Source organism: Xiphias gladius, chromosome 1, assembly GCF_016859285.1.
Source record: "Xiphias gladius isolate SHS-SW01 ecotype Sanya breed wild chromosome 1, ASM1685928v1, whole genome shotgun sequence".
Classification (NCBI taxonomy): Eukaryota; Metazoa; Chordata; class Actinopteri; order Istiophoriformes; family Xiphiidae; genus Xiphias; species Xiphias gladius.
In genome coordinates this window covers 32,964,027-32,989,289 of record NC_053400.1, presented here as the reverse complement: position 1 = coordinate 32,989,289, position 25,263 = coordinate 32,964,027, and the positions used below count along the sequence as shown (strand labels likewise).

The window sequence follows — 25,263 nt, the reverse complement described above, 5'->3', positions numbered from 1 at the left end:
AAACTGGTATAAGGTTTTATCCAGATTTCTGATATGATGCTTACATGCACAACAGCTAACAGGGATACTCCAAAAAACCTTTTCATAACCAGGCTAGTAGTGTGCACGTAAATGCACTGATGGCACCGAGCTACCATACAAGGTGGTCAAAAGAAGGAACTGCCCAACATTTTTTAAATTCCTCTTAAGATACAGGTATGAAAGGATTACTGAACAGGCCAAGAGACACAAAACAACCACAGAGACATAAAACAACCACAGAGAGACTCAAAACAACCTCAAAGAGACACAAAACAACCACAAAATGACCACAGAGACACAAAACAACCGCAAAGAGACTCAAAACAATCACAGAAAGACACAAAATGACTACACACAATCACTTGTAGTAATTTTTATATATTTTACTTTTTTTTTGTTTTGTTTTTGTTGGTTTTTTTAAACCAGCAGTTGAGAAGGTTCCTGCAAGTTAGAGCATCTCATCCAGAGATGAGTTGTGACATCCTCGCGGTGAAGAGTAGGCGGCCCTAACAGGACAAAAGAAGCCTTTTGGGAAGGTCTTTCAGGAGAAGAGAGGAATCCTCCCCGGTCGACGGCCCCATCGGAGAGAGGTGACAGACCCGCAGATGATGAGGATGGTGTTTCAAATGGAGAAAGATGTCATCATGAAGTCGGTTCAAAAAGAGCTGGGACGCATTTCAGACAAAGAGCATATCGTCAAGAGTAGAGAGGAAGGAGGAGGTGGGGTGTTCAGTTTACACACAGGAAATATTTGAAGCTGGGAATGCAAGAAAGACAGAATATATTTCTACCTAATGACCGGACTCAAACTAGTTTCATCCTTGGACTGGACAACCAAGTCCAAATACACGTCTGCGAACCGCTGAGTGGATTCTCACTCCGTACCGACTGTGGACCATTACCACTGCAGCGGCAGTTGTCACGATTTTCCCGTGTTGCCTCCAGCTTTAACTTTAAAAATTCCAAATCTGTAACAGACTCTTTTTCTTTGCACAGTTTCCAGACCAGGGATGGGAAGTACACTTACTCAAGTACTGCACTTAAGTACAATTTTGAGTTACTTTACTTTTCTGCTATTTTATACTTCTCATCTGCTACATTTGTTCAACAGCTACAGTTACTAGTTACTATAAAGGTCAAGATTTTTCAAATAAAGCATATGATCAAATTCTAAAATACGATGCATTGTTATTGCCAGAATTACCCAACAATATATAAACTAATTAAAACTAGTTCCACCTCAACCAGCTACGGTAAAAATATTACAAAGGTTGCTCAGACAGTGATGTATCAGTAATAACAATCCAATAGTATAATATAACACTCTGAGCATGCTTACATTTTATATTTTAAGTACATTTCGATGTTAATACTTCTACTTATGTAAAATTATGAATGCAGGACTTTAACTGGTAGTGGAGTACTTTCATAGTGTGGTAATTTTACATGAAGCCACAGAGACAAATATATCATGGTTTACTGCCGTCGCTCTTAAATATATTGGAATAGAACAACTAAGTCCTGGAAGCAGAGACTGAATATTTGGTTGGACGACATGGAAATAAGTCTTTTCACCTCAACATGTTTTTGCTAGTCAAATAAAAATGTATAAATATGAACCTGTGTAGAATAGTGACACAAGTCTCCCAGTGACTGATGATTTACTTAAAAGTGAAAATAAAAAGTTAATTTGTTTGAATTTATGGATTTTTGAAAGGGTTCATTGACAAAATACACAACTGACTGAATACTCTACCACCTTTAATGCCACCACTGCTACAAATACTCAAATACTACCACCACCACCACCACCAATACTACTAATAGAAATAAAAATGATAATAATAATAAAATGCATCATAATTAATCTTGTTTGCTAAAATTGTGAGATAGAAAACATGTCAGGAAAATGACCAGAATAAATAATATTAATAAAGTTTGATACATTTGTAATACTCATTTCACCTCCGTCTCTGTTAACTAAATATCAAACAGTCGTTTCGGCTTTTGAACACAAAAGTATCCACATGATGAGTCTTTCTTATTTCTTCTTGTAATCGGGAAGGAATTTCTTCCATTTCATATTCTGCAAACAAAAACAAAACAAAAAAGAAAAGCCATTATATTAGATATTTCTGCTCTCAACATCAACAACGCTGGTCATTGTTTCTGACTTACATTTTTCCCCCAGGTGGATTTGGACTTCTTGGTCTTAATATCGTCCAGCGACTCATAAGTGTTGCCTTGGACGGCGGCGGCGGCCTCCCCGGGGATCTGCTCGTAGGTGTCTTCCGGTTGACCAGCGGGGGTCGGCCTCTGGGGGACCTCAGCGTACATGCTGTCTCCCTGCTGACCTGAATGCCCTCCGGGCCCCTCGGAGGCCTGGTACAAGGGGTTGGGCCTCAGCAGTTCCAGATCATCGCTCTGCTGCTCTGACCTGGAGGTGTTCGGCCTCTGAGCCCCGGGATCATGGAGGGAGTACGTGTGGCAGGTGACCCTCTTCATGTGAGTGGGTGAATAAGATGCTGCTGATGTTGTGAAGGAGGGACTACTGAGATGGTTAGAGTACTCCTCCTCCTCCATATTGTTGTTGTCCAGGTGTGGTAGAGATTTGCTCCTGCTCTCCACATGTGTCAGCTCAGAGTATGTGGTACCCGATGGACAAAGATCCCCAGGATAGCTTGTGTCAGTGGTATCAAACGAGTCTCTGTCTGTCATCGGCACTGGGGTTGTGTTTCCGCGCAGTCGCTCCGATCTGTTTGGGTTGGTCTGGGTTTCGCTTGGATGGGATGTTGTGTCCGGCAGAGAACCACTCAGGGAGAAGCCCAGAGGAACGCCTCGTTTTGGTACTGGAGGTACGCCCTGAAAGACATGATGACAAAACTATGAGAATGTGGCTGACAAAACGATCTCACTACAAAGTCCATTAGTGGCTGTTCTAGAGACACTAAAGGCTTTAAACTACTGTTTTCACATATGCAGTCGTACTCCCCAACACCTGGAAACGCACAGATTCCCTAGGACTGGACAACCCAGTCGAAATACACGTCTGTGAACCTCTGACTGGATTCTCACTTTGTACCCATGTGGACCATATCACTGCAGCAGTAGTTGTCTTGTTCTCCTGTGATGCCTCCAGCTTTAATTTTAAAAATTCCAATTACTCTTTTTCCTTTACATTTACATACATTCACTCAAGTACTATTTTGAGGTACTTTGCTTTTCTGCTACTTCATACTTCTTTACTCCACTACCTTTATTTGACAGCTATAGTTACTATTTATTTTAAAGATTAAGATTTTTCAAAACCTACAGCAACAAAACAGTCTCACAACAACGTCCATTAGTAGCTGTTCCGGAGCTCTCAATCATATCACACAGTCTTCCTCAGCAGATGGAGCCCAGGTGTAATGGAACCGTAGACGTTAAAATGTCCGATATTCTGAGCACTTTACGGACATGACAGTGATGTTGGCTTAAAAGTTCATCCTTGACCTTGGAAGCGGCAGTTCAACAAAATGAAGAGTGTACAGCCATGCTAGTGGCTCTGTGAGGCTGTACTTAGCCTACCAGCGCCGGACCAGGGGGACGAGACTTTTTGCCCGTCCCCTGTTTCGAGTTTTATGGTAAAAGAGTGGTAAAGCTACTGCGTCTCTACCTCACTGTGCCGAAATCCAATGCCACAGCTCAGCGAAGTTTCTCAAGTCTCCATCATTTGAAGACCTGCGTCCGATCTACAATGACAGAGAAACGGCTTAACAACCTGCTTTTCCTGCACAGCCACAAAAAACCTCACTGATGAATTGGACATGAACAAAGCGTTAAATAGCTTTTGCTTTGGGAGTGATAGGCGCGCTCAGAAAATAGGCCCAGGGGACTAAACGCACATGAAGTGTTTTTCGTAAGAGCGTCGGCACCATAGAAGGCTTTGCGAGCTCACTCCCCGTTGGTTGCTACCGTTTTGGTCTGTAAGTACCCTGATGAGAAGAGGGAATGCCTTTCTTACCATATTTTAGTTGTACAAAAACAGTATGCTAGAATGAGAGTGAAAGGGGGTTGACGTGACAAAGTTCACTAGCCCATTACGTCATCCAAAGGTGGATTCCGGCCAACTTCAAAACTCAGTCCGCCAACGCTTACTTGGGCCCTGTTCAGACCTGGCATTAACATGCGTCTTGGGTGATCCAATCACAAGTGGAGCGCTCCAAGTACAGGTGTGCATGCACCCAAGACGCTTTAGGGATGCACTGAGATCCGACAACTCGGACCACTTTCGGAGGTGGTCTGGGCAACATCTTCTTTTAGCAGTGTGAATGCGAATTACTGATGTGTCGGTCGCGAACGAGTCAACTCTATGAACCAAAGTTACGGCTCTTGTTTGATATGATTGAAAGCTCCACAACAGGCACCGCTGGGCCTGGTGGTGAGCAACAGCTGTTTCCAAGGTCATGAATGAACTTTCAAGCTTGAAGAGAATATATATTTTACCCCATGAACCTTGAAATGACCAAGAAACACTGGTGAAAAGTAGCTAAGTACATTTTCTCACATACTGTACTTAAATAATATCCTGAGATACTCGTACTTGAGTAGTTCCACAATATTCTTTTTTGGACCTAACTACATTTTAGAGGGAATCTGTACTTTTTACCCTACTACATTTATTTAGCAGTTGTAATTGCTCGTTATTTTACAAATTAAGATGTAATATAAAAAACATATCATCAGTTTATATGCAATTTTATGGATTAATCTACCAAACTGTAAATTAATTAGTTAAAGACAAAGTGTGACATTTTTGACAATACAGTTATTAATTTTCTTGCCATGCATTAGATGAGAAGATTGACACCACTCTCATGTGTATACGCTAAATGTAAAGCTTCAGCCAGCAGCTGGTTATCTTAGCTTAGCTTAGCTTAGCTTAGCACAAAGACTGGAAACAGATGGAAATGACACGCCTGCAAAGCTCACTAATTACCACATTATATGTATCTCATTTGTTTCATCTGGACAAAAACCTACGTGTTAAAATGTCAGGCTGTGTTTTCACGGGGGGTTATATGCTTAGCTTTTACCGAACGATAAACTCATTACACAAAATGTGGAACCATTTCTTGACTAATCAACTATTTCGATAAATCAATCAGAAATAATTGTGAAATGCAACACCGGGCGCTGTTTTCATGTCAAAACCTTCAGTGTTTTCACAAGAAGCTGATTCTGGTACAGGTTTGCTAAGCCTCTGAAATCATCATGGGGCACTTAAACTCTCAACTTAATCCCATGCTAATGAAATAAGGGTTTTTGAAGGCAGGGTCACGGCAGTAGATGACATGACAATCCAATATCCAATACTTAATCAAAGCCAATATGTTGTCAAACCAGTACATCGATCTAACAGGAGAATGAACTGCAGACAGACTGTTCAAGTGATCAAACAGTTTAAGTGTAAGCTCATATATTGCGGCCTGTGTAGGTGGGCTCTGCGGCTTAGTGAAAGCACTGTTAATATTTAAACCACTGTTGAATAATAATTAACTAAATCTTCCTGCAGTAAGAAAAATCTACACAAATCCTTTACTGCATGACTGAAGGTGATGCAAGTTGTGTGTGTAGACACTCAGATATGATTTTTTTCCAACTTCTTAATAACACTTCTAGCTAAATCATTAATCTGTGTAACATTAGCTTGTACACGGCCACTCTGCTATTTTACTGTTTAATCACAGGTCTCAGTTTTATTTAAGTATTTTGCTTAAATCTTGAAACAGGAGACCATTCGGACTCAAATTAAACCAAGCTGACTTGTTTTGGTAAAAGCCGGACTGGCAGGATTCAGTGTTTAATGTTGAAACTGTTCAGCAATTATCAGGTATTATCACTCTCTTATGAGGCAAACTACTCACTGAACATTGAAATAAGTAACAATATTTATAACCCACAAGCACTCAGGAACCTATTAGTTTACGTAGTTATTCATTTGTATAAGGGACAAAATTATTTCGTTCCTTTTAAGGTCTTTAATGTTACTGGTTACTCTGTGTGATGGTGAGGCACAAAGACTGTACAGGGACAGTACTTGTAAACTCACACCGGCAAGTTTACATTTAACTCTAAGAGTGTAGCCAGAACTGTGTTACAACTGTTGGTTTCCATACAGCCATAGAGTTGTTTGAGTTGTGTGAGAAAACATAAAACAACAACAGGCCACGTAACTGCTGTGTAAAGAAAATGTGTAAATGCCATCTCTGGTATTTTTGAGTTTACATTAACGGAGCTGACATGGAAACAACTCGGTAGTGTTCTAAAAACACAATGCTGGCATCTTTGTGCACATACATACTCATTGAAATGTCAAAGATTGTAAGAAAAGTAGTTAAACAACAGAGTCATTAACTTATAATTCAACATAAAAACTTGTTAGTAACATTTTGGTACGAGGTCATGATGGAGATGTCTCAAACCTAATTGACTATTTTGATGAACAGGTGTAGACGAGGGGTAACAAAGTCCACATGTGCCAAGGTTTTGTCCTACTGAAAATCATAATCAGTCAGGTGTACTCCCTGTCATACCTGTGAGAGGGACATTGCGTCTACAGACACTGTTCCCGTCAGCTTTCTGCTTTTGGATTTAGGAGGCAGTGCAGGCGGCTGCACTGTAGGAGGGGTATTGTGCTGCTGAGTCCTCTGATTGTTGCCAGGGTTGCTGTGATGATCATTTTTCTGGTCCCACAGAGTCCTCAGAGCTTGGACGCTCACCCCAGACTTCCTTCTGGGGTTGTAATTCACCACATCGTACAGTTCACCTGTGTTTTCCTGAAAATAGCAAGCCGTGTTATTATTATTGTCTCTCTGTGGCTCTTTACAAGCCCATGGGGCTTCAACAAGGAAAAACATGAGAGATTTGTAAATGAGGCATGTAAATACAGGCACTGGTCAGATTAAACCAGGGGTGTAGCAGTTATGGCCTTTCAGAATTAGAAACTGTAGCGTTGCTTGCAGTGCACCAACTGGCCAAACAGTGTTTAAGGTTTTCAATGTCAGAGATTTGCAGCTTTTTATGTTCGTGTCAGACACTGCTGATTCAACAAGTTGTAATTCAAATCCGCTGTCGTTACATTTACTGACGAAAGGCATGCTGTCTTAGTGCTTAAGGTCCAACAGTATAGGCTGTCGACAAGTGATTTAAAAAAGCCCCTTTTACAGCATCATCTTTACTCTTTGTATCAACGACAGACATGCTAGCTGCCCTGTGAGGCTGGGGGCCCCTTAACCAGAGCCCCTGTATGAAGTGACTGTGAATATTCCTTGTTTGAAAGTTCAGTTAAAAGACATAAAACAACCACAAAAAGACAAAAAACGACTACAAAGAGACACAGAATGACCAGAGAGACACAAAACATGACAACAAGAGAGACAAAAGGGCTACAAAAAGACAAAAATGACCACAAAGAGATGAAAAATTTCCAGAAGGAGACTCAAGATGACCAGAGAGAGGCACAAAATGACTACAAAGACACAAAACATGACAATAAGAGAGACAAAAAAGGCTACGAAAAGACAAAAAAGACCATAAAGAGACACAAAATGACCAGAAAGAGGCACAAAATGACTACAAACGACATGACGACTACAAAAAGATGCAAAAAGACCCAAAAGAGACCTTTTACCTGCCTGTGCCCAGGGGCCCACTGTCTCATAATCCATCCATGAATGTGCCTGATACTCATTGTTTTATCTCCATTACATTACGTTTTAAATGATGGATCAATATAAATGACATATGAGTTAATGGAACCTTCTGTGGCTAACCGGCCCCTCCTCACCTCATAACAGCAGGAGGTCAGGCATTCTCCAAAGGGCTGGATGGGGCTGACCTTGTAATGCTCTATCAGCTCTGTGAGACTGTGGTAAGTCTGACAGTCCCCTGATATGGCAAACTGCCCGTCTGGATTCTGGGTGATGACAAAATGGCGGCACCTGTCGTGGCCCCTTTGGAGGAAAACGCACGGGCAGTGAGATGAACCAGAAAGGCAGCAGAGAAACAGTTTAACAACGTTCAGCAGGCTCGGTTTTTTTGCCTCACTTGTAGGACAGGATGTAGCCAATGGCTTTATCACTGAGGCGAATCAGAAAACAGCCCAGAGCTTTATCTCTCAATAGATCTTCTGCGTCCCTGGGGCAGAGAGAGAGACAGAACCAATTAAACAGACTTACAGGCAAATTACATTTAGAAATAACACTGGTATCTCATGAAACCTCTGTCGGTCTCATATCTCTCCTCTATTCAGTCTGACACACATCACACAGAGAAAACAAAGCTCTACTGACACTATATCCATTCCTGTTACGTCCAGAGTCATGGAGCCTGTCAGGTACATGGATTTTTCAGTGTGAAAACACAGCCTTTATAGTAGGAATCAAGTCGATTTTGTCATACAAATGAAAAATTAAATTCACAAGCAGTAAAACAGTCCTTAACTCTTTTGCTGATACAGCCTTACGTGGTCTGGTGTGACCAGTAGCTCATGTTGGCTAATGTTAGCAAGCGGAAGGTGGATATTGCAGTGCGACATAACATGACGGAGTCAGTTTGCTGACTTTATTTCTCTTCTCTGCTTCTCGACAGATAAACACTTGATTGGTTTCATCACAAAAGTAAAACACTCAAAAGTAAACACAACACAACACAACTCCACGCGCAGGTATCTCCGAAGTGCCATTTGTGGCCACAATGGCCACCATTCCTCAAAAGGGACATAGTCTTGCTTTAATGCAAATCGTCCCTCTAAATTCTATGGTTTATAAGTATTTGAAATATTTAACTAACCAGGGCTGTAGCAAGGATTTTTAAAATTCTGAGGTCATGAGTCGAAGTCCTACAACACCCCCTTGGCCAAAAACAAAGTCTTTAAATTCATTTAATCCTTTGTATTTTTCCTGTTTTGTTTATGATTTGACTGTTAAACTATATTTTAAATATTTCATTTCAAATTTGAAGGCCCGGCTTACCACACTACCAGGAATAACTTGGAGAAATACTAAATTCTTTTTATAAATATGTTTTGTTTGCCTAAAAGTAGTCTTATTTACAAATATATTGAGTCTGAAAATATTTTAATCTGCATATGAAATATGCAACATATGTAACCCCCATCTGAGGTTGCTAAAACCCCTGAATTACCATAAAAATTGAGGAGCACATAATATCAACGGTAGAGGAAGTATTCAGATCTGTTACTTAGGTAAAAGTAGCAATATTGCAAGATGAAAATACTCCATTACAACCACAAGTCCTGCGTTGAGAATTTGAGTTAAGTAAAAGGATGTTAGTATTAAACGTAGTTAGTATTATGCTGAAAAATGTCCCCTGTGAGTGTTATACTATTAGATATTGGATTATTATTATTATTATTATCATTATCATTGATGCATTAATGTGTGAGCAACATTTTATGCTGCCACTGGTCAAGGTGGAGCTAACTGGAACTATTTAATGTACTGCTGGGTAAATTAATCTATAACAGTACATCATATTTTATAAGACAATTATATATTACAAAGCAACAAGTAACTAAAGTTGTCAAATAAATGTACAGCAGTGGAGTAAAAAGTACCATAGTTTCCCTCTGAATTGTAGTGGAGTACTACTACTAATTACAAAATGGCATAAAATGGACATAACACTAATAAGTACAAGTAGTTGACCATGACCTCAGCGTCCTCAGTAGCCAAAGCCCTGCATCTAAGACATAAACATACTTGGGAAAAACAAAGTGTTGACGGCAGAGATATCAACATTAAGCCGCAGAAATCTGTCCAAATAAAGCCGAAAAAAATACCAGAGCTTACTAAAAGCCACGAAGCCAAAACAGATGCAACTTTTATGAGCCAAAGCATCAAAGAGTCTTTAACTCCCACAAAGAAAAACCCCAAAAAAACAAACTCCTCACTCGTAAACCACAGATCTTGTGGTAAGACTCTTCTCTGTGTTGCTTACTTTCTCGCAGCGAAGCCTTGAAACCAGTCGGGGAAGTTTCCATTGTTCAGGATGAGCGCCGCCTGCGTCTCAGTGAACCACCTCAGCACCAGCTCCTTCAGGCCTCCCTCTGGTGTCTCCATCTGCGGGTCAACACCCAACTTCTTCTCCATCCTCACACTTATGTCAGGTGCTGACATGAATAGTGGCAGCACTGTAGTGCAGACTCTGTGCTCGGAGTGTGTATAACTCTCAAAAGGAAGACGATGACCTGCCTCATTTGACTATTTCCGCAGGGCGTCTCTCTCTCATCTGAATGGTGGTATTGTTTCAGTTTATCTACCAGGGACTCTTCTACCTCTCATTGGGCTGCCAGCTTCATTTTACTATCTTTGTTCCTTGTCCCAGATTGAACTGGAATAGGAACATAGTAAAGTTTTCATTTAGTTTGTGTTTATCTTGGTTCTGATGTACAGCAACACTTCTTCCCTTACTTGATTATGTGAAAATACAGGAGCTGAGGCAGGGAGCAGGGACATGGATGTGTATGTCTGTGCTACAGAGTGTGTTTGTATCGATCGCGGTGTGGGGACAAAGATCCGATCACACCATCTCATTATAGGGACCCACCCCACAGCCCATCCCAACAAGGTAAAGCATTAGATGCGGGCATCAGTAACCACGTTAATTTTGCAGGTGATTTGGTCATAAACCAAAGTATTGGACATAAGTTAGACCTTGACCTTAAGATGGTGCTATGAAATATCAGAGGATCAACAAAGTTGTTAGAGTTCATCCTGAGGGGAACATGAATGTCTGCACCAGATTCCATAGAAAGCCGCCTGAGATTTATCCAGATATTTTGCTCAAAATGACGATTGTCGACCTCAGTGTGGCTCTGGAGGAAAAGACAGAGGATCACCAAAGACATTAGGATTCATCCTCTCGGAACCTTGAATATCTTGAACCAAACTTCCCGATAGTCCGTTCGGTAGTTGTCAGGATATTTCACTCCAAACCAAAATTGTCATCCTTATGTTGGCACTGTAGAGGAAAAGTCCTGATATCTCAGTCTTGACTAAAGTGATTGACTGACTGACAGACCGACATTGCCATGTTACACTGTCACTACACCCCAAATGGCAAACACCTTTTTGGCTGAAGGAGGCGCAACATTAACATTAATAGTTTTTTCTAAATGGAAGGGGTTCATTCTCTTGGAACCATGAACATGTTCAGTAAATCTCACGACAGTCTGCACGTCAGATTCCTTTTATTTCTTGTTGTGTACAAAAAATTGGCCAGATGGCGGTGTTATGGAGGGAAGGCCGGGCGGGTCACCGAAACTATTATGAATTATCCTCCGGGGACCACTGATATCCACGGCAGGTTTTATGGATACCCAACCCTAAGTTATGAAGTCTCCAACTATCACCACTAGATAGGAAAAAATGAATGCAGTATTTGGAGAAATTGAATGGGCTGGATACATGGATGGATTTCTGAACGTGCCGAGACCCGAGCCTCTGTTTTAAGTTTCTTCAAAGTTAACATTTCTTGTTGGAAAATCAATCAAATTACTTCAAAGGGATTCAAAGAAACCCCCTAAGATTGGCAAAACAAGTAAAAAGGGACTAGAAACGACCAAAAAAGGACTCAAAATGACTACACAGAGAAGCAAAGTGGTCTCATATATTTCCAAAACGACTGGCATGTCTGTGCCCAGGGGCCCTTTGTGTGACTGGATGACAAAGTCCCACAGTAATGAAACATAATCTTAGTTTTGGTTTGAGTGTTCAACTTTATCGACTCCTGAGGACATAAAAGTAATTTTGTGCTCGACTGGGACCGAAGTGTGAGTCACAGCTAAATCCTGAACAAGCAGGATAATCAGAAAGGTACTGGGGAAAAAAAGGGAAGCCATGTTTTGTTTGGGAGGGACAAATAAACGGAACAAAACTACACTGTGATGGTTTATACTCATCAGAATTTTATTTTTTTTTCCCCCACACGCCACGAAAGACGCACTTCTTCAGGGAGTGAAGCCCAAATAAAAATAAAGTGGATTTATCGAAGTAAATCAAACGTTAAAAAAAAGCGTTCAAATCCATCGGCACGATTAAAACAATCAGCGGATTAAAACCTGTTTATTTTAAGCAGCTGACAGCCGGCTGGAGCGCGCGAGGAAAAACAGGTGTCGTGGTGTCACGCGCGAGCAAGAGAGAGGGCGCGCGCACAGCGGGAGTGCAAGACGCGCGCACATAACGTTGCGATGTAAACACGTTCGATCGGCAGAGGCACGCGCCCGCTTCAGCGCTCGCGGCGTCACGGTCTCCCCGACTCTGCGTCGTGTGAAGCTCTCGGCAAATGTGCGGACGAATGCCGGCATTGTCTTCGCCCTGCGCGGCCGGTTGTTGTCAGTCAAACCGCCGGGTCCTGGTGGAAACATGGCAGCGTTAGCAAAAACACACACAACGAATCTCACTTGGCTACGAGCAAAGCCACGTTAAATTGGCAGTTTTCCGAATGAAGTTCTGTATGGTGACCCCCCCCCCCAACATCACGCTTGAGAGCGGACCGTGTTGGGACGCTGCAGATCTGTCGTGGTCTGAGCACAACACGGAGACACAGCAGGACGGGAGGAGGACAAGGGGGACACGGTCCGAAGTTGTACCAACTATTTTTAACACGGTAAGACGCCTGTTCACTGGTGTTACGGGGTATTATTTACGGCCGCGGACATTTTTAGTAATAACGCAGGGGTTGTTTTTGGTACCTCGGGTGGTGATTACAGCGAACCGAGCCCCGGGGCGACAGCGGCAGTGACGGGCTCCCTCAACGGGCTCGCTCGCGTCCGTCCAGAACCGTTAAAAAGTTGTGAAAACTCTTTCGTTTCTTCATTCACAGCGACTAACTAAGCGCGGCCCGGTCCGACAGGTCAGCAGAGATGGAGACCGAGGTGTCCCCCTGACCACGAACACCGGTGGGGGCCGCGGCCATGGGCTTGTTCAAACAGCAGAGGGTGGAGGACTTCTACGACATCGGCGAAGAGTTGGGAAGGTACAGACGCGGCGACGGCCGGAAGTAAAGCGCGTTGAAGCGCACGGCATTTGCATCCGTTTTTGTTCTTTTTCAGATGCGATATCGTGAAATAAAAAGGTTCCGGAGTCTGAGAGGAAATCGGAATCCCAGTAAGTGACAGTGTGGACGGGGACCCTTTCGCGAGTGCCGGGGCATCGCGGCCTTGAAGCTGATTATGTGCCGGTGCATCACACACAAACTTTGCATCAGATCGCCAGGTGGGTCGGTGCATCAGTGCTCTGTTGCAGCGGCCGAGTCACACGCGAGAATCGCTAAATATGATGGGGGGGGGTTATGAATGTTTACTAATTTAAATGTTTTATATTAAAATAAATTATTCATGAAGACTCCAGTCAGGGTCGATCATGATTGATGGGGCTCTGCCTCCTACCTCTCACCTTGAGAGGGCCAACCAGCATGTGGGTCACTGCACCGCGCAGTTACCGCGTTGACAGTGTGGAAACGACACTGACTCATTGAGCAGCGTGCCGCGTCTGCGGAACGTCTCCTTTTCACTCGCCTCGACAGCTGGAAACGCGGCGCCAAAGCTTCTCCTTCGACTGACGATGGCCGGAAAATACGCAAAAATATAAAGCCATGTCTCCGTAAATCAGTGGAGCGCACATAAATAAGGGGGGGGGGGGCGTATTTTAGGCCCAGTGTTGTTGCTGTGCGGGGTCAGGTTGGAGACAACTGCTGTGCCCTTCGATGCTGCCTTTTTTTAAAGGCGTCTTCTATCTTTAGCAGCGGCCATATCTGCTCTCAGGCTGGCTGCAGATGAGGAAGTGGGGTGTTGGCTTACAGACGGGGGGGGGCAGTGTTCATATTCAGTAAGCCGCACAACTGAGCAAATAATAATATAAGTCAAATAAACTGTATTTGCATCTCATTTGCCTGAGTCGGTCAGGAGACACGCGCTCAGTCTGCGTCCCGTTGCAGCCGAGGCTTTTCAAGGTTTGAAAATTGATTGAAGCCCCCCCCCTTGCAGGCCGACCTGTGTACTGTGTTTTCTGCACGAAGCCAGAGGTTGATTGTCGAGGACGTTGAGTTCCTCATATCTCTGCTCAGGTTGCCCACGGGCTCAGGAGAAGACACGCTCCAGGGCATAAAGGAAACACTGAGGGTTAAACTGAGGGTTAAACTGAGGGTTAAACTGAGGGTTAAACTGAGGGTTAAACTGAGGGTTAAACTGAGGGTTAAACTGAGGGTTAAACTGAGGGTTAAACTGAGGGTTAAACTGAGGTTAAACTGAGGGTTAAACTGAGGGTTAAACTGAGGGTTAAACTGAGGGTTAAACTGAGGGTTAAACTGAGGGTTAAACTGAGGGTTAAACTGAGGGTTAAACTGAGGGTTAAACTGAGGGTTAAACTGAGGGTTAAACTGAGGGTTAAACTGAGGGTTAAACTGAGGGTTAAACTGAGGGTTAAACTGAGGGTTAAACTGAGGGTTAAACTGAGGGTTAAACTGAGGTTAAACTGAGGGTTAAACTGAGGGTTAAACTGAGGGTTAAACTGAGGGTTAAACTGAGGGTTAAACTGAGGGTTAAACTGAGGGTTAAACTGAGGGTTAAACTGAGGGTTAAACTGAGGGTTAAACTGAGGGTTAAACTGAGGGTTAAACTGAGGGTTAAACTGAGGGTTAAACTGAGGGTTAAACTGAGGGTTAAACTGAGGGTTAAACTGAGGGTTAAACTGAGGGTTAAACTGAGGGTTAAACTGAGGGTTAAACTGAGGGTTAAACTGAGGGTTAAACTGAGGGTTAAACTGAGGGTTAAACTGAGGGTTAAACTGAGGGTTAAACTGAGGGTTAAACTGAGGGTTAAACTGAGGGTTAAACTGAGGGTTAAACTGAGGGTTAAACTGAGGGTTAAACTGAGGGTTAAACTGAGGGTTAAACTGAGGGTTAAACTGAGGGTTAAACTGAGGGTTAAACTGAGGGTTAAACTGAGGGTTAAACTGAGGGTTAAACTGAGGGTTAAACTGAGGGTTAAACTGAGGGTTAAACTGAGGGTTAAACTGAGGGTTAAACTGAGGGTTAAACTGAGGGTTAAACTGAGGGTTAAACTGAGGTTAAACTGAGGGTTAAACTGAGGGTTAAACTGAGGGTTACTAATTTAAATGTTTTATATTAAAATAAATTATCTATGAAGACTCCAGTCAGGGTCGATCATGATTGATGGGGCTTTGCCTCCTACCTCACCTTGAGAGGGCCAACCAGCATGTGGGTCACTGCACCGCGCAGTTACCGCGTTGACAGTGTGGAAACGACACTGACTCATTGAGCAGCGTGCCGCGTCTGCGGAACGTCTCTTTCACTCGCCTCGACAGCTGGAAACGCGGCGCCAAAGCTTCTCCTTCGACTGACGATGGCCGGAAAATACGCAAAAATATAAAGCCATGTCTCCGTAAATCAGTGGAGCGCACATAAATAAGGGGGTATTTTAGGCCCAGTGTTGTTGCTGTGCGGGGTCAGGTTGGAGACAACTGCTGTGCCCTTCGATGCTGCCTTTTTAAGCGTCTTCTATCTTAAGCAGCCGCCATCTGCTCTCAGGCTGGCTGCAGATGAGGAAGTGGGGTGTTGGCTTACAGACTGGGGGGCAGTGTTCATATTCAGTAAGCCGCACAACTGAGCAATAATAATATAAGTCAAATAAACGTATTTGCATCTCATTTGCCTGAGTGGGTCAGGAGACGCGCTCAGTCTGCGCCCTGCTGCGAGCTTTTCAGGTTTGAAAATTGATTAGCCCCCTTGCAGGCCGGCGGGTGTACTGTGTTTTCTGCACGAAGCCAGAGGTTGATTGTCGAGGACGTTGAGTTCCTCATATCTCTGCTCAGGTTGCCCAGGGGGCTCAGGAGAAGACACGCTCCAGGGCATAAAGGAAACACTGAGGGTTAAACTGAGGGTTAAACTGAGGGTTAAACACTCGATCCCGAGGACCGAGGATTGGCGAGGTTCAATAAGAGGAGCTGCAATTATGAGCCTGCGAATTATTAATTATGAACAGAAAGTGAAGGAACTATTTTGATGATCCATTGATTTTCCTTTTTAAGCCTCTCAAATGTGTGAAAATGTGCTGTTGTTCCTCGTCCTAACGTTACAGTTGACTGAATGTTTTTGGTTTGAGACTGTTGGTTGCACAAAACAAGACATTTGATATTTTCTTGGGCTCTAGGAAATTTCAGTTTGGCATTTTTAACTGATGAATCGAGGAAATAATCGATTATGAAAATAATCGTTAGTTGATGAATAGCAACATTTGTTGATGTTAGCCGAAGAGAACCATTTTAGTGATTAGACTCTGAAGGGTTTTTTTTTTTTTTCCCGGAGTCTAGACTCTCTGTTGAACCTACCTGAACTTTCTGGAGGTCATGGTGGTGATGGGAGAGTTGGCGGGTGGGGCGGTAGTGAGTCCGAAAGGCAGAGTGACAGAACCAAGAACCGCGTCCCGAGAGTGGTTCGGCTTGAGAAACGCCGGCAGGAGGATCGTCGGTCAGGCGTGGCGGCTTCAAAGTGACGAAGGTTGGCAAAGCGGAAGCGAAGGAGAAGATTGGAGTGTTGGGAATGGTGGGAATTCACCCACAGAGGAAGTTAAACCAAAGCTGCATTTAACCATTCAACACAACTTCAAACTGAACGTGGAGGCTTAAATGATAATAATAGTTTATTAAAGGCACCTAGGGCCCATCGAACAAACAGCGCACAAATACGAAGCCAGTAGGGGCAGAATCTCGGTGAGGAAGTATGGCAGCGATGTGAGTTGTAGATCTGTGGAGGTGCTGTACTGATCTGTAAGACGGCATCGAACATCTAGACCTCGTGCGCCGGGAGCGAGTCCCCCGCTCGACCGGGCCGTCGACACGCAGGCTTGTCGTACGGGGTGGTGCGACAGTGAAAGGTCCAGTGACATTTGCTTCTAATTTAACTACAGCCTGACGGATGCTGGGATTTTGTCGCCAATGCCCATGTCGATACGTGAGAGCTCAGAAAGTCTGACGACAATACAGGAAGCCGTAGAGGCACTGAGCGGGAAAAACAAAGCGGTCGGCGTTGTCCGGTGGACAGACTGTGTAATGGAGACACTGTTTCTAACTGACCTCAAACACGTCTTTCGGCATTTCTTGTTACTCATTGGCCCAGGTACAAGCAGATATTATATATATCTGCAATGAGCCAATATCAGCCGATGAATCTGTCTGGGTGATTTATTCGTCTGTCTCTAAATTGAACTACCGGCAGTTCATCCCATACCTGCGTGTTTGTCAGCAGCTATGAGAAAAGCACTGGAGTCCGACCCGCTCCCACTTTTTTAAGCTCGACTCGAGGACTTTTCTTTGCTTCTCTCCGTTTCAGTGGGCAGTTTGCCATCGTAAAGCAATGCAGGGAGAGGAGTACGGGTCTGCAATTTGCCGCCAAGTTCATCAAGAAGCGGCAGAGCATGGCCAGCTCTCGAGGAGTGCGGCGGGAGGAAATAGAGCGGGAGGTGAACATCCTGCAGCGGACTCAGCACCCCAACATCGTCACGCTGCACGACGTCTACGAGAACCGCACCGACGTGGTGCTCATCCTGGAGCTGTGAGTCACCGGAGGATCAGGTTTTTTTCCCAAAAACGCAGGCACTCGGGAGCCTCGGGTCCAACACACAGACATGGGCTGCATCTCAGTTTGTTTACTGAATCCCACTTACTGTTTATATTGCATTTGGCGTTGGGAGAATTTGGCTAAGACCACAAAATAGCAGGGCACTGTGACAAAACAGTTACTATTAAAGTGTCAAGGTTTTCGCTGTACTGTTAAACAGACGCCTCCAGACGTGTGATAACAGGTTTTCACCATGTCTGGAACCGTTTTTAACTGTGTATTGGAGTGCGACATCATTAAAACCCCTTAACAACCGGCAGTCCATCGGTGGGTCAGTCATTACAAACTACGCAGCTCGGAATCACAGCACTTTATCTGAACTTCTGGTGGAGATCATTTCGTTTCCCGAGATACGAAACCATGTCGAACTTGGGTGCAAAGGAAATCTAGAATGTTTTGATTTGACAGGGTAGTGAAGCCCTACGGACAACCCCCAGCAGTGGAGGAGAGTATCCGAGTACATTTACTCAAGTACTGTGCTTAAGTACAATTTTTAGGTACTTGTACTTGAGCAGTTTCCTTTCTTGCTGGTTTAAACCTCGACCTCACTAAATTTCGGTGGCAGGTACTGTACTTTTTACTCCACTACATTTAGTCTGCCGCTGTAGTTAATAGTTACTTTACAGACTTTACTAGTTTACACACCCAACAAATGGTCGGTTCATGAAATATGATTCACTGCGGCAGATCTAACATAACATTTAATGTAGACTATTTGAAATTGGGCCACAGCCCAACCAGCGAAAGCATTAAAACGCTTCTACGTGTTGACGCGTCCCTTTGTACTAACTCAATAATATGATGACATTTGCTACAGTATATTACGACGCTCGGTGAAGGGCGGTACTTTTACTTTCGACACCCTCAGTATGTTTGCTGATCGTTCTTCTTTACTTTTACTCAAGTAAAACTTTGATTCCAGGACTTTTACTTCTAATTCAGTATTTTACAGTGCGTTTCTGTACTTTTTGATTTGGTTCTCCCACCACCGACCCCTGATTTAAGTGGGGGGCAGTCCATGTGTTTCTATACCGTACGACCATAGAAAGCGCCCCCCTCTACATTTACATTACCACATTTTGTTAATGCCGACTTTAATACTGCAGTGCGACCCTTGCTGCGCATCCAACCGCCTGGGTTGCAGGCGGTTGGATGATAGATGTCTGTCTTCCAGGGTCTCCGGAGGCGAGCTGTTCGATTTCCTGGCGCAGAAGGAGTCTCTGAGCGAGGAAGAGGCCACTCAGTTCATCAAGCAAATCCTCGAGGGGGTCAACTACCTCCACGCCAGAAAAATTGCCCACTTTGATCTCAAGGTTTGTCCAGACCAGACGTGCCACGGCCTGTTGAGCATTTTCACATTTCTGAGCCGTGTAAGTCAGAAGGTCGCGGTGAATTGTGTGGCGACCTCATCGACTCAGAGGGACAAAAGCTTGTGTCATGGTCAGGGTTAATTGCTCGGAGTGATTTCAGCATTGGTTGTAGAGCTTTTCCCAAAAACACTACAGAACTTGTATTAGAAGAAGATTTTTCAAATAGATTTGAATATCAAACTATAAAGGAAATAGAACCTTTAGACACCACATTTTGTTTTTCTGTCTCTTGACCGCACATCTGTCCAAAGGGACCGTATGTCAGCGAGCAACAACAGCAACAAACAAAACCTCCAATTACTGCACCTAAGACCTCAAACGTGACCTGAGGTCATGTCAGTAAGTGACGAGCAGTTGTCAACCATGTGACAGTTTTTTATTCTTTACTGAAACAGGGAACGGTAGGTGTTTGGTTCATCTTTCATTTCTTTGTTCAGTGAGTGTCTATTTTCTTCAACATGGCAGTGGATGAAACCTAAAGGAGACAATGTTGGGCCACCACAGGGTCCAGTTAGTAGCAGGTCTGGGGCTTTCAGTCACAACACATGATCCTCATCAGCAGATGGAGTTTGCCAGTTGTTATGGAATTTGCGGCTGTTCAAATTTCCAATTCTTGCTGAGCACTCTAACGTCTTCTTATCCATTTTGGCTAGATAACAGAAAACGTAGAATACTGGTTACGATTGCAAAGAAATCGGCTCCTCCTCACAGTTTTTTTACCATTAGAGAACTTAACTCCAGAGACGGAAAAACTGTGGGTATGTTTGTATATTTTTGGCCACTTTTCCTTCACATTTGGAAAACTGTAATAGATGTATCTAAACTGGGAAACTGGGCAAACTTCATCCGTTGATGAAGATCACGGGATGTGATCAAAAGCTCCAGAATAGCTACTGAACGGACCTTGCGGTGAGACTGTTCTGTGGTGAGTCTTATTTAGTCTGGTGTCACAGTAGGGGCTGTACTAAGTCTTGTAGCTGGATGGAAACACAAGTGACACAATAAAGACGCCTGTAGACGCATAGATATAAATAAAATGATGGGAATAATAAGCTGTGGATACGACCAAAACCTTTTCAGCCAAAACAGTTATTCGATTAATCGATTAGTCCACTGACTAATTAACTAATTAATCAATCAATTAATCCGCAGCTAGTTTGATAATCAGTGAGATGTTTCAGTCAAACAAAAATGTCAAACCTTCACTTGTTCCAGTTTCTCAAATGTGAGGATTTGCTGCTTTTCTCTGTTTTAGGTCATTATGAGCTGAATGTCTTTGGCTAATCTGCCAATAAATTGGTAAAGAAAATGATCGACAGATTGCAGCTCTAATCCTACATTTTCCTCTGGTTTGCCACTATTCACTAAATTTATCAGATAATTCCCCCTATTATTAATTAATCTCCACTCACTTTATCTCTTATGACTGTTGTCTTCCTCTTCTCTTGTTCTGACAGACGCAGCAGGTGGAGCAGGGAGGTGTTAGCAGGCAATGCAGAACAAAATGTTCCTTGAACAGAAAGGACAAACACACACAGAAAAAAATACGCGGGGGAGATTTGTTCCACTAGGTGGAGCAATTAGCTGAGTTTAATGTAGAAAACATGAAGTGAGTCTGAAATGATTAGCTGTTTCCTGCATGTGCATTGGTCGCTGCTTTCTGCTGATCAGTCCTCTCTCGGTGCATTTTATCCTTTGGCAAAAAATGGACGCAGACAGTTTTACACCTTACGAAAAGCTTCATGTTTTTGTTGGGGGTTTTTTTTGTTGCTTTTTTTGCAATGTAAAATGAATATCAGGAGGGAAACAGTACAACAGTTAATGTCATGTGTGTTTCTTTTTAGGTAGGTGGTTCTCAGACATTATCTGTATTTTCCTCTCTCGTCTGCAGCCCGAAAACATAATGCTACTGGACAAGAATGCGCCGTTGCCGAGAATCAAACTCATCGACTTCGGTCTGGCTCACAAGATTGAAGCTGCTGAGTTCAAAACATCTTTGGGGACACCTGAGTTTGTAGGTAAGACTAGCGCTAACTTTTTTTGTATTTATTTTGAAATTTTTAACGAGAATGTACAAAGATACAAACAAGAAACAACAAAACACGATTAAAAAATCCCATCCCAGTACATTCTGATGAAATACAGTTGGACAAAAGAGAAAGGAAATTTGAAACATGGTTTCAAGGGTAGTAAATAAACAAATGCTCAAGCATGCTGGAGGTAACTTAAACAGAACACTGAGCGATGCTCAGAAGAGCACATAAGTCAGCGTTTTCTAAGTTACAGCTGAGCCCGCTTGTTTCTTGATAAACCCAATAAAGGAACTCAGACCTTCAATCCATCCATCTATATGTCGTGGTGCGTCGATATCTCAACACATTGACCTATACAAAAGGAAATATTACAAAAGAGAAGAAATAAAAGGAAACTGATGAAGAAAACTGAAAAGAGGGGTTAGTAGGAGAGACTGAGACATGAGGAAGAGAAAGGTGTAGAATGGATCATTTTAAAACTAGTCACCTTTTAGTTTTTAGATTAAGACAAGAGTTGACTCCAGTACTGTATGGAAGGGGAAGAATTGCCACCACAGGTGTATATTCGGCTTTCTCAGGACACAAAAAGATGGCGTGGTAGTAATAAATGATTTTTCCCTTTATGTCGTGTATTTTCCTCTCTCGTCTGCAGCCCGAAAACATAATGCTACTGGACAAGAATGCGCCGTTGCCGAGAATCAAACTCATCGACTTCGGTCTGGCTCACAAGATTGAAGCCGGGGTTGAGTTCAAAAACATCTTTGGGACACCTGAGTTTGTAGGTAAGACGAGCTAACTTTTTTTTTTGTATTTATTTTGAAATTTTTTAACGAGAATGTACAAAGATACAAACAAGAAACAACAAAACACGATTAAAAAAATCCCCCATCCCGACACACTTGATGAAATACAGTTGGACAAAAAGAGAAAGGAAATTTAAAACATGGTTTCAAGGGTAGTAAATAAACAAATGCTCAAGCATGCTGAGGTAACTTAAACAGAACACTGAGCGATGCTCAGAAGAGCACATAAGTCAGCGTTCTCTTCTAAGTTACAGCTGAGCCCGTTTGCTTTCTGATAAACTCAATAAAGGGAACTCAGACCTTCAATCCATCCATATATATGTCGTCGTGTCGATATCTCAACACATTGACCTATACAAAAGGAAATATTACAAAAGAGAAGAAATAAAAGGAAACTGATGAAGAAAACTGAAAAGAGGGGGTTAGTAGGAGAGACTGAGACATGAGGAAGAGAAAGGGTGTGTAATGGATCATTTTAAAACTAGTCACCTTTTAGTTTTTAGATTAAGACAAGAGTTGACTCCTAGTACTGTATGGAAGGGGAAGAATTGCCACCACAGGTGAAAACTATATTCGGTTTCATCAGGACACAAAAAGATGGCGTGGTAGTAATAAATGATTTTTCCCCTTTTGCGATGCCGGTAGTTGTTCACTCGTCTGCAGCGCGGGGCAAGATCGGTCGTCCATAAAATCTTTGCATCGAGATGAGGAAGATGAGGAGTACCTGACAGAACAACCCAATATAAGCAAGCGAGCAGTTTGGAATTATCAGTCGCCAATTATTACGCTCACAAGTAACTGAAATTTTTCGCTTTGCCTTTTAAGCACCGGAGATTGTCAACTATGAGCCGCTGGGATTAGAAGCGGACATGTGGAGCATCGGGGTCATCACCTACATCCTGCGAGTGCCACGCAGATATAACATCGTGTCAATCACGGTTTACTATACATTATACTGCGGCCTCCTCCAAACAGGTTGATAACCTGCTCCTCCTTTCATGTCTTGTTCCAGGCTCAGTGGTGCCTCACCTTTCCTGGGGGAGACCAAGCAGGACACACTGGGGAACATTTCAGCCGTGAATTATGAATTTGATGAAGAGTTCTTCGGTCACACCAGTGAGCTGGCCAAGAAATTCATCAGCCAGTTGCTGGAAAAAGATAAGAAGTGAGAGCTCAAGCGTAACGTAGTGGAAGACAATTTCCTCAGGGCAAACTTGTGTCGGTACAAGAAAGTTAACCTGCTTTCCAGAATCACATAACCACTCCGTCATTATGATAGTTAAGTAAAATTATTTGGGCTTTTTTCTCCTTTTTTTTCCTCTCACAGGAAAAGATTAACAATTCAAGATGCTCTTAATCATCCGTGGATCAAGGTAAAATGAAAACTTAATTTTATATTCATGGTGTGTAAAATTAGCCTTGAAATCAGACAGTACTGAGCACACTGGACTTTGTCTGCATTCAGTGCTACTGCAGCCTTCTATTTCCTTGAAAAATGAAAAAAAAAAAAAGGAGCCACAACCGAGTTAGAAGATAAAGAAGAAAAAAGGAAATAAGTAGAAGTAAATAACGAAAGAAATGGAAGTACAGTCAGGAGTTGCCAGATCTAGGCCCAGCTCCACAGTCAGACCTGCAACATATTAAACAAAATAGTAACCTAACAACAGCAGCGACATAATAAACATAATGACAACAACCGTTATGATCATCCTCATTTAAGATTTAAGAAAAGCAACTGATGGCTATGTATTTATAGTCTTTTAACAATCCCGTGTGTAGGATTTGAATGACTCTGACTCTGGGAGGAATATACAGAGGCGACAAAACATCTGTGCAAAAATTCTTTATCCATTCTACATAAGGTGGAGTGTGTGCTCTGCATCAAGCAGTTGGGTCATTTCCCTTCTGCCTTATTGTGCACAAGCCGTTATTTAGCTCATAATGTGGGAAAGCTATTTGTGGTTTGCAGTGCACCTTTAACAGAAGCTACTACCTGATGCACCTGCATGACTGCACGAGCTGTCTGTGAGAGCGTCAGCTCTTCCCTCTGGGGCTGAAAGCAACTTACGATCCTTTTTTTTTTTCCCCCCCTTTTTAAAAACACAACACCTTTAGTCCAATGAGCACAAGGAGGAAAATAAAGCCCAAGAGCCAAAGAAACGGGAGCGGCGCCAGCTGAAGACCAAGCGCCTGAGGGAGTACACTATCAAGTCCCACTCAAGCATGCCGCCCAACAACACCTACGTAAACTTTGAGCGCTTCGCCCAGGTGGTGGAGGACATTGACCAGATGGAGAGCTCGTTCATTGGTCTGGCGGCAGCCCATGACTCTCTGCAAGAAGATATTGATGCCATGGTCTCTATATACAATGAAAAGGAGGCCTGGTACAAGGAGGAGAGTGAAGACGTGCGCCATGACATCTCGCAAATCCGCTATGAGTTCCGTAAGGTTGAGGCCTTGAAGAGGAGCCTGCAGGACGACATGCGGGCCTTCAGCTCCAGCCTCGGGGACGTCAGCAGCCGCTACCAGGAGAGACAGAACCACTTTGATGCACTGCGCCTGGAGCTGAGCAAAGAGCTGAAATGGGTGCAGGAGGTGATGGGTTCATTTCCCATGGATGGAGGTGGCGGAGGTTACCCTAACTGCAACTTCGCCACCGTCTTCAACAGCGACGTGAACGAAGCGTTGAAAGAGCTGCTGAACCGCTCCTGTGGAGGAGAGCTGCTGTCTCCTGGGATCAACTTGGACTTCACTGAGACCGGACAGCAAAGATAAACGCCCGGTACCGCACAGTCATTTAAAAACCATTCAATATCACAACAGTGACTGGTAAAGGTGCAGTGGGAAGGACTGTGTCAGGCCTTAAAGGATGATAAAAGTTACACATGCAGTAAGAAGTTAGTAAGTATTATCTTACTTTTTGCATAAAAAAATTGTGTAAAATTGTGTATTGTGTACGATATGATCTAAGTCAAATTTTTGGCTTTGTCTTGCTGTGTGTCGGACAACGAAGACAGACATTGGCTTTTTCATGTGTGTATTTTGTCTGCTAGCTTAATATAAAATTATTAGAAATGTTTTAATTGATGCTGTGTATGATGTGTTTTTTCACTGCTTAAAAGAGCACTCCACCAATTTAGCATTGCACGCCCATAACATTGCCAGACTCACAATGGACAGTTAAAGTCAAGGATCAAAACTGATGCAGCGGAGCCAGAGAAATGGTGTTTTGTTTTTTTTTTCCCCCACACATTCTTCCTCCTTGTCAGAAACTGTCATTGTCCCATCAAAAGTGGTCGCCAACCACTGATAAAATCACATAAGAAAAAAAAA

General features: G+C 43.1%; 2 protein-coding genes across 5 annotated transcripts; one reads left to right on the top strand and one right to left on the bottom strand.

Annotated features, from left to right (window-relative positions):
* Nucleotides 1–1,894: 1,894 nt before the first annotated feature.
* Nucleotides 1,895–13,571, bottom strand: si:ch211-112g6.4 (SH2 domain-containing protein 7). Its single transcript, XM_040136257.1, has 7 exons — nucleotides 13,485–13,571; nucleotides 10,027–10,419; nucleotides 8,113–8,202; nucleotides 7,853–8,018; nucleotides 6,600–6,842; nucleotides 2,200–2,883; nucleotides 1,895–2,107 (listed from the first exon to the last, which is right to left on the bottom strand). The coding sequence occupies exons 2-7, from the start codon at nucleotides 10,203–10,205 to the stop codon at nucleotides 2,063–2,065; spliced, it is 1,407 nt and encodes a 468-aa protein (XP_039992191.1). The 5' UTR covers nucleotides 10,206–10,419; nucleotides 13,485–13,571; the 3' UTR covers nucleotides 1,895–2,062.
* Nucleotides 12,259–25,017, top strand: dapk2a (death-associated protein kinase 2a). Of its 4 annotated transcripts, none has more exons than XM_040136221.1 (9): nucleotides 12,260–12,696; nucleotides 12,913–13,065; nucleotides 17,437–17,658; nucleotides 18,899–19,037; nucleotides 21,780–21,909; nucleotides 22,756–22,831; nucleotides 22,943–23,095; nucleotides 23,258–23,303; nucleotides 24,046–25,017. In XM_040136221.1, exons 2-9 carry the CDS (start codon nucleotides 13,004–13,006, stop codon nucleotides 24,703–24,705), a joined length of 1,488 nt encoding a protein of 495 aa, XP_039992155.1. In that variant the 5' UTR covers nucleotides 12,260–12,696; nucleotides 12,913–13,003; the 3' UTR covers nucleotides 24,706–25,017. The 4 variants fall into 4 exon arrangements, with proteins under 4 accessions (XP_039992179.1, XP_039992155.1, XP_039992159.1 ...); XM_040136225.1 differs by lacking the exon at nucleotides 12,260–12,696 and adding an exon at nucleotides 13,142–13,196 and having other exon boundaries at nucleotides 12,952–13,065; XM_040136245.1 differs by lacking the exon at nucleotides 12,913–13,065 and having other exon boundaries at nucleotides 12,259–12,696.
* The last annotated feature ends 246 nt before the right edge of the window (nucleotides 25,018–25,263 follow it).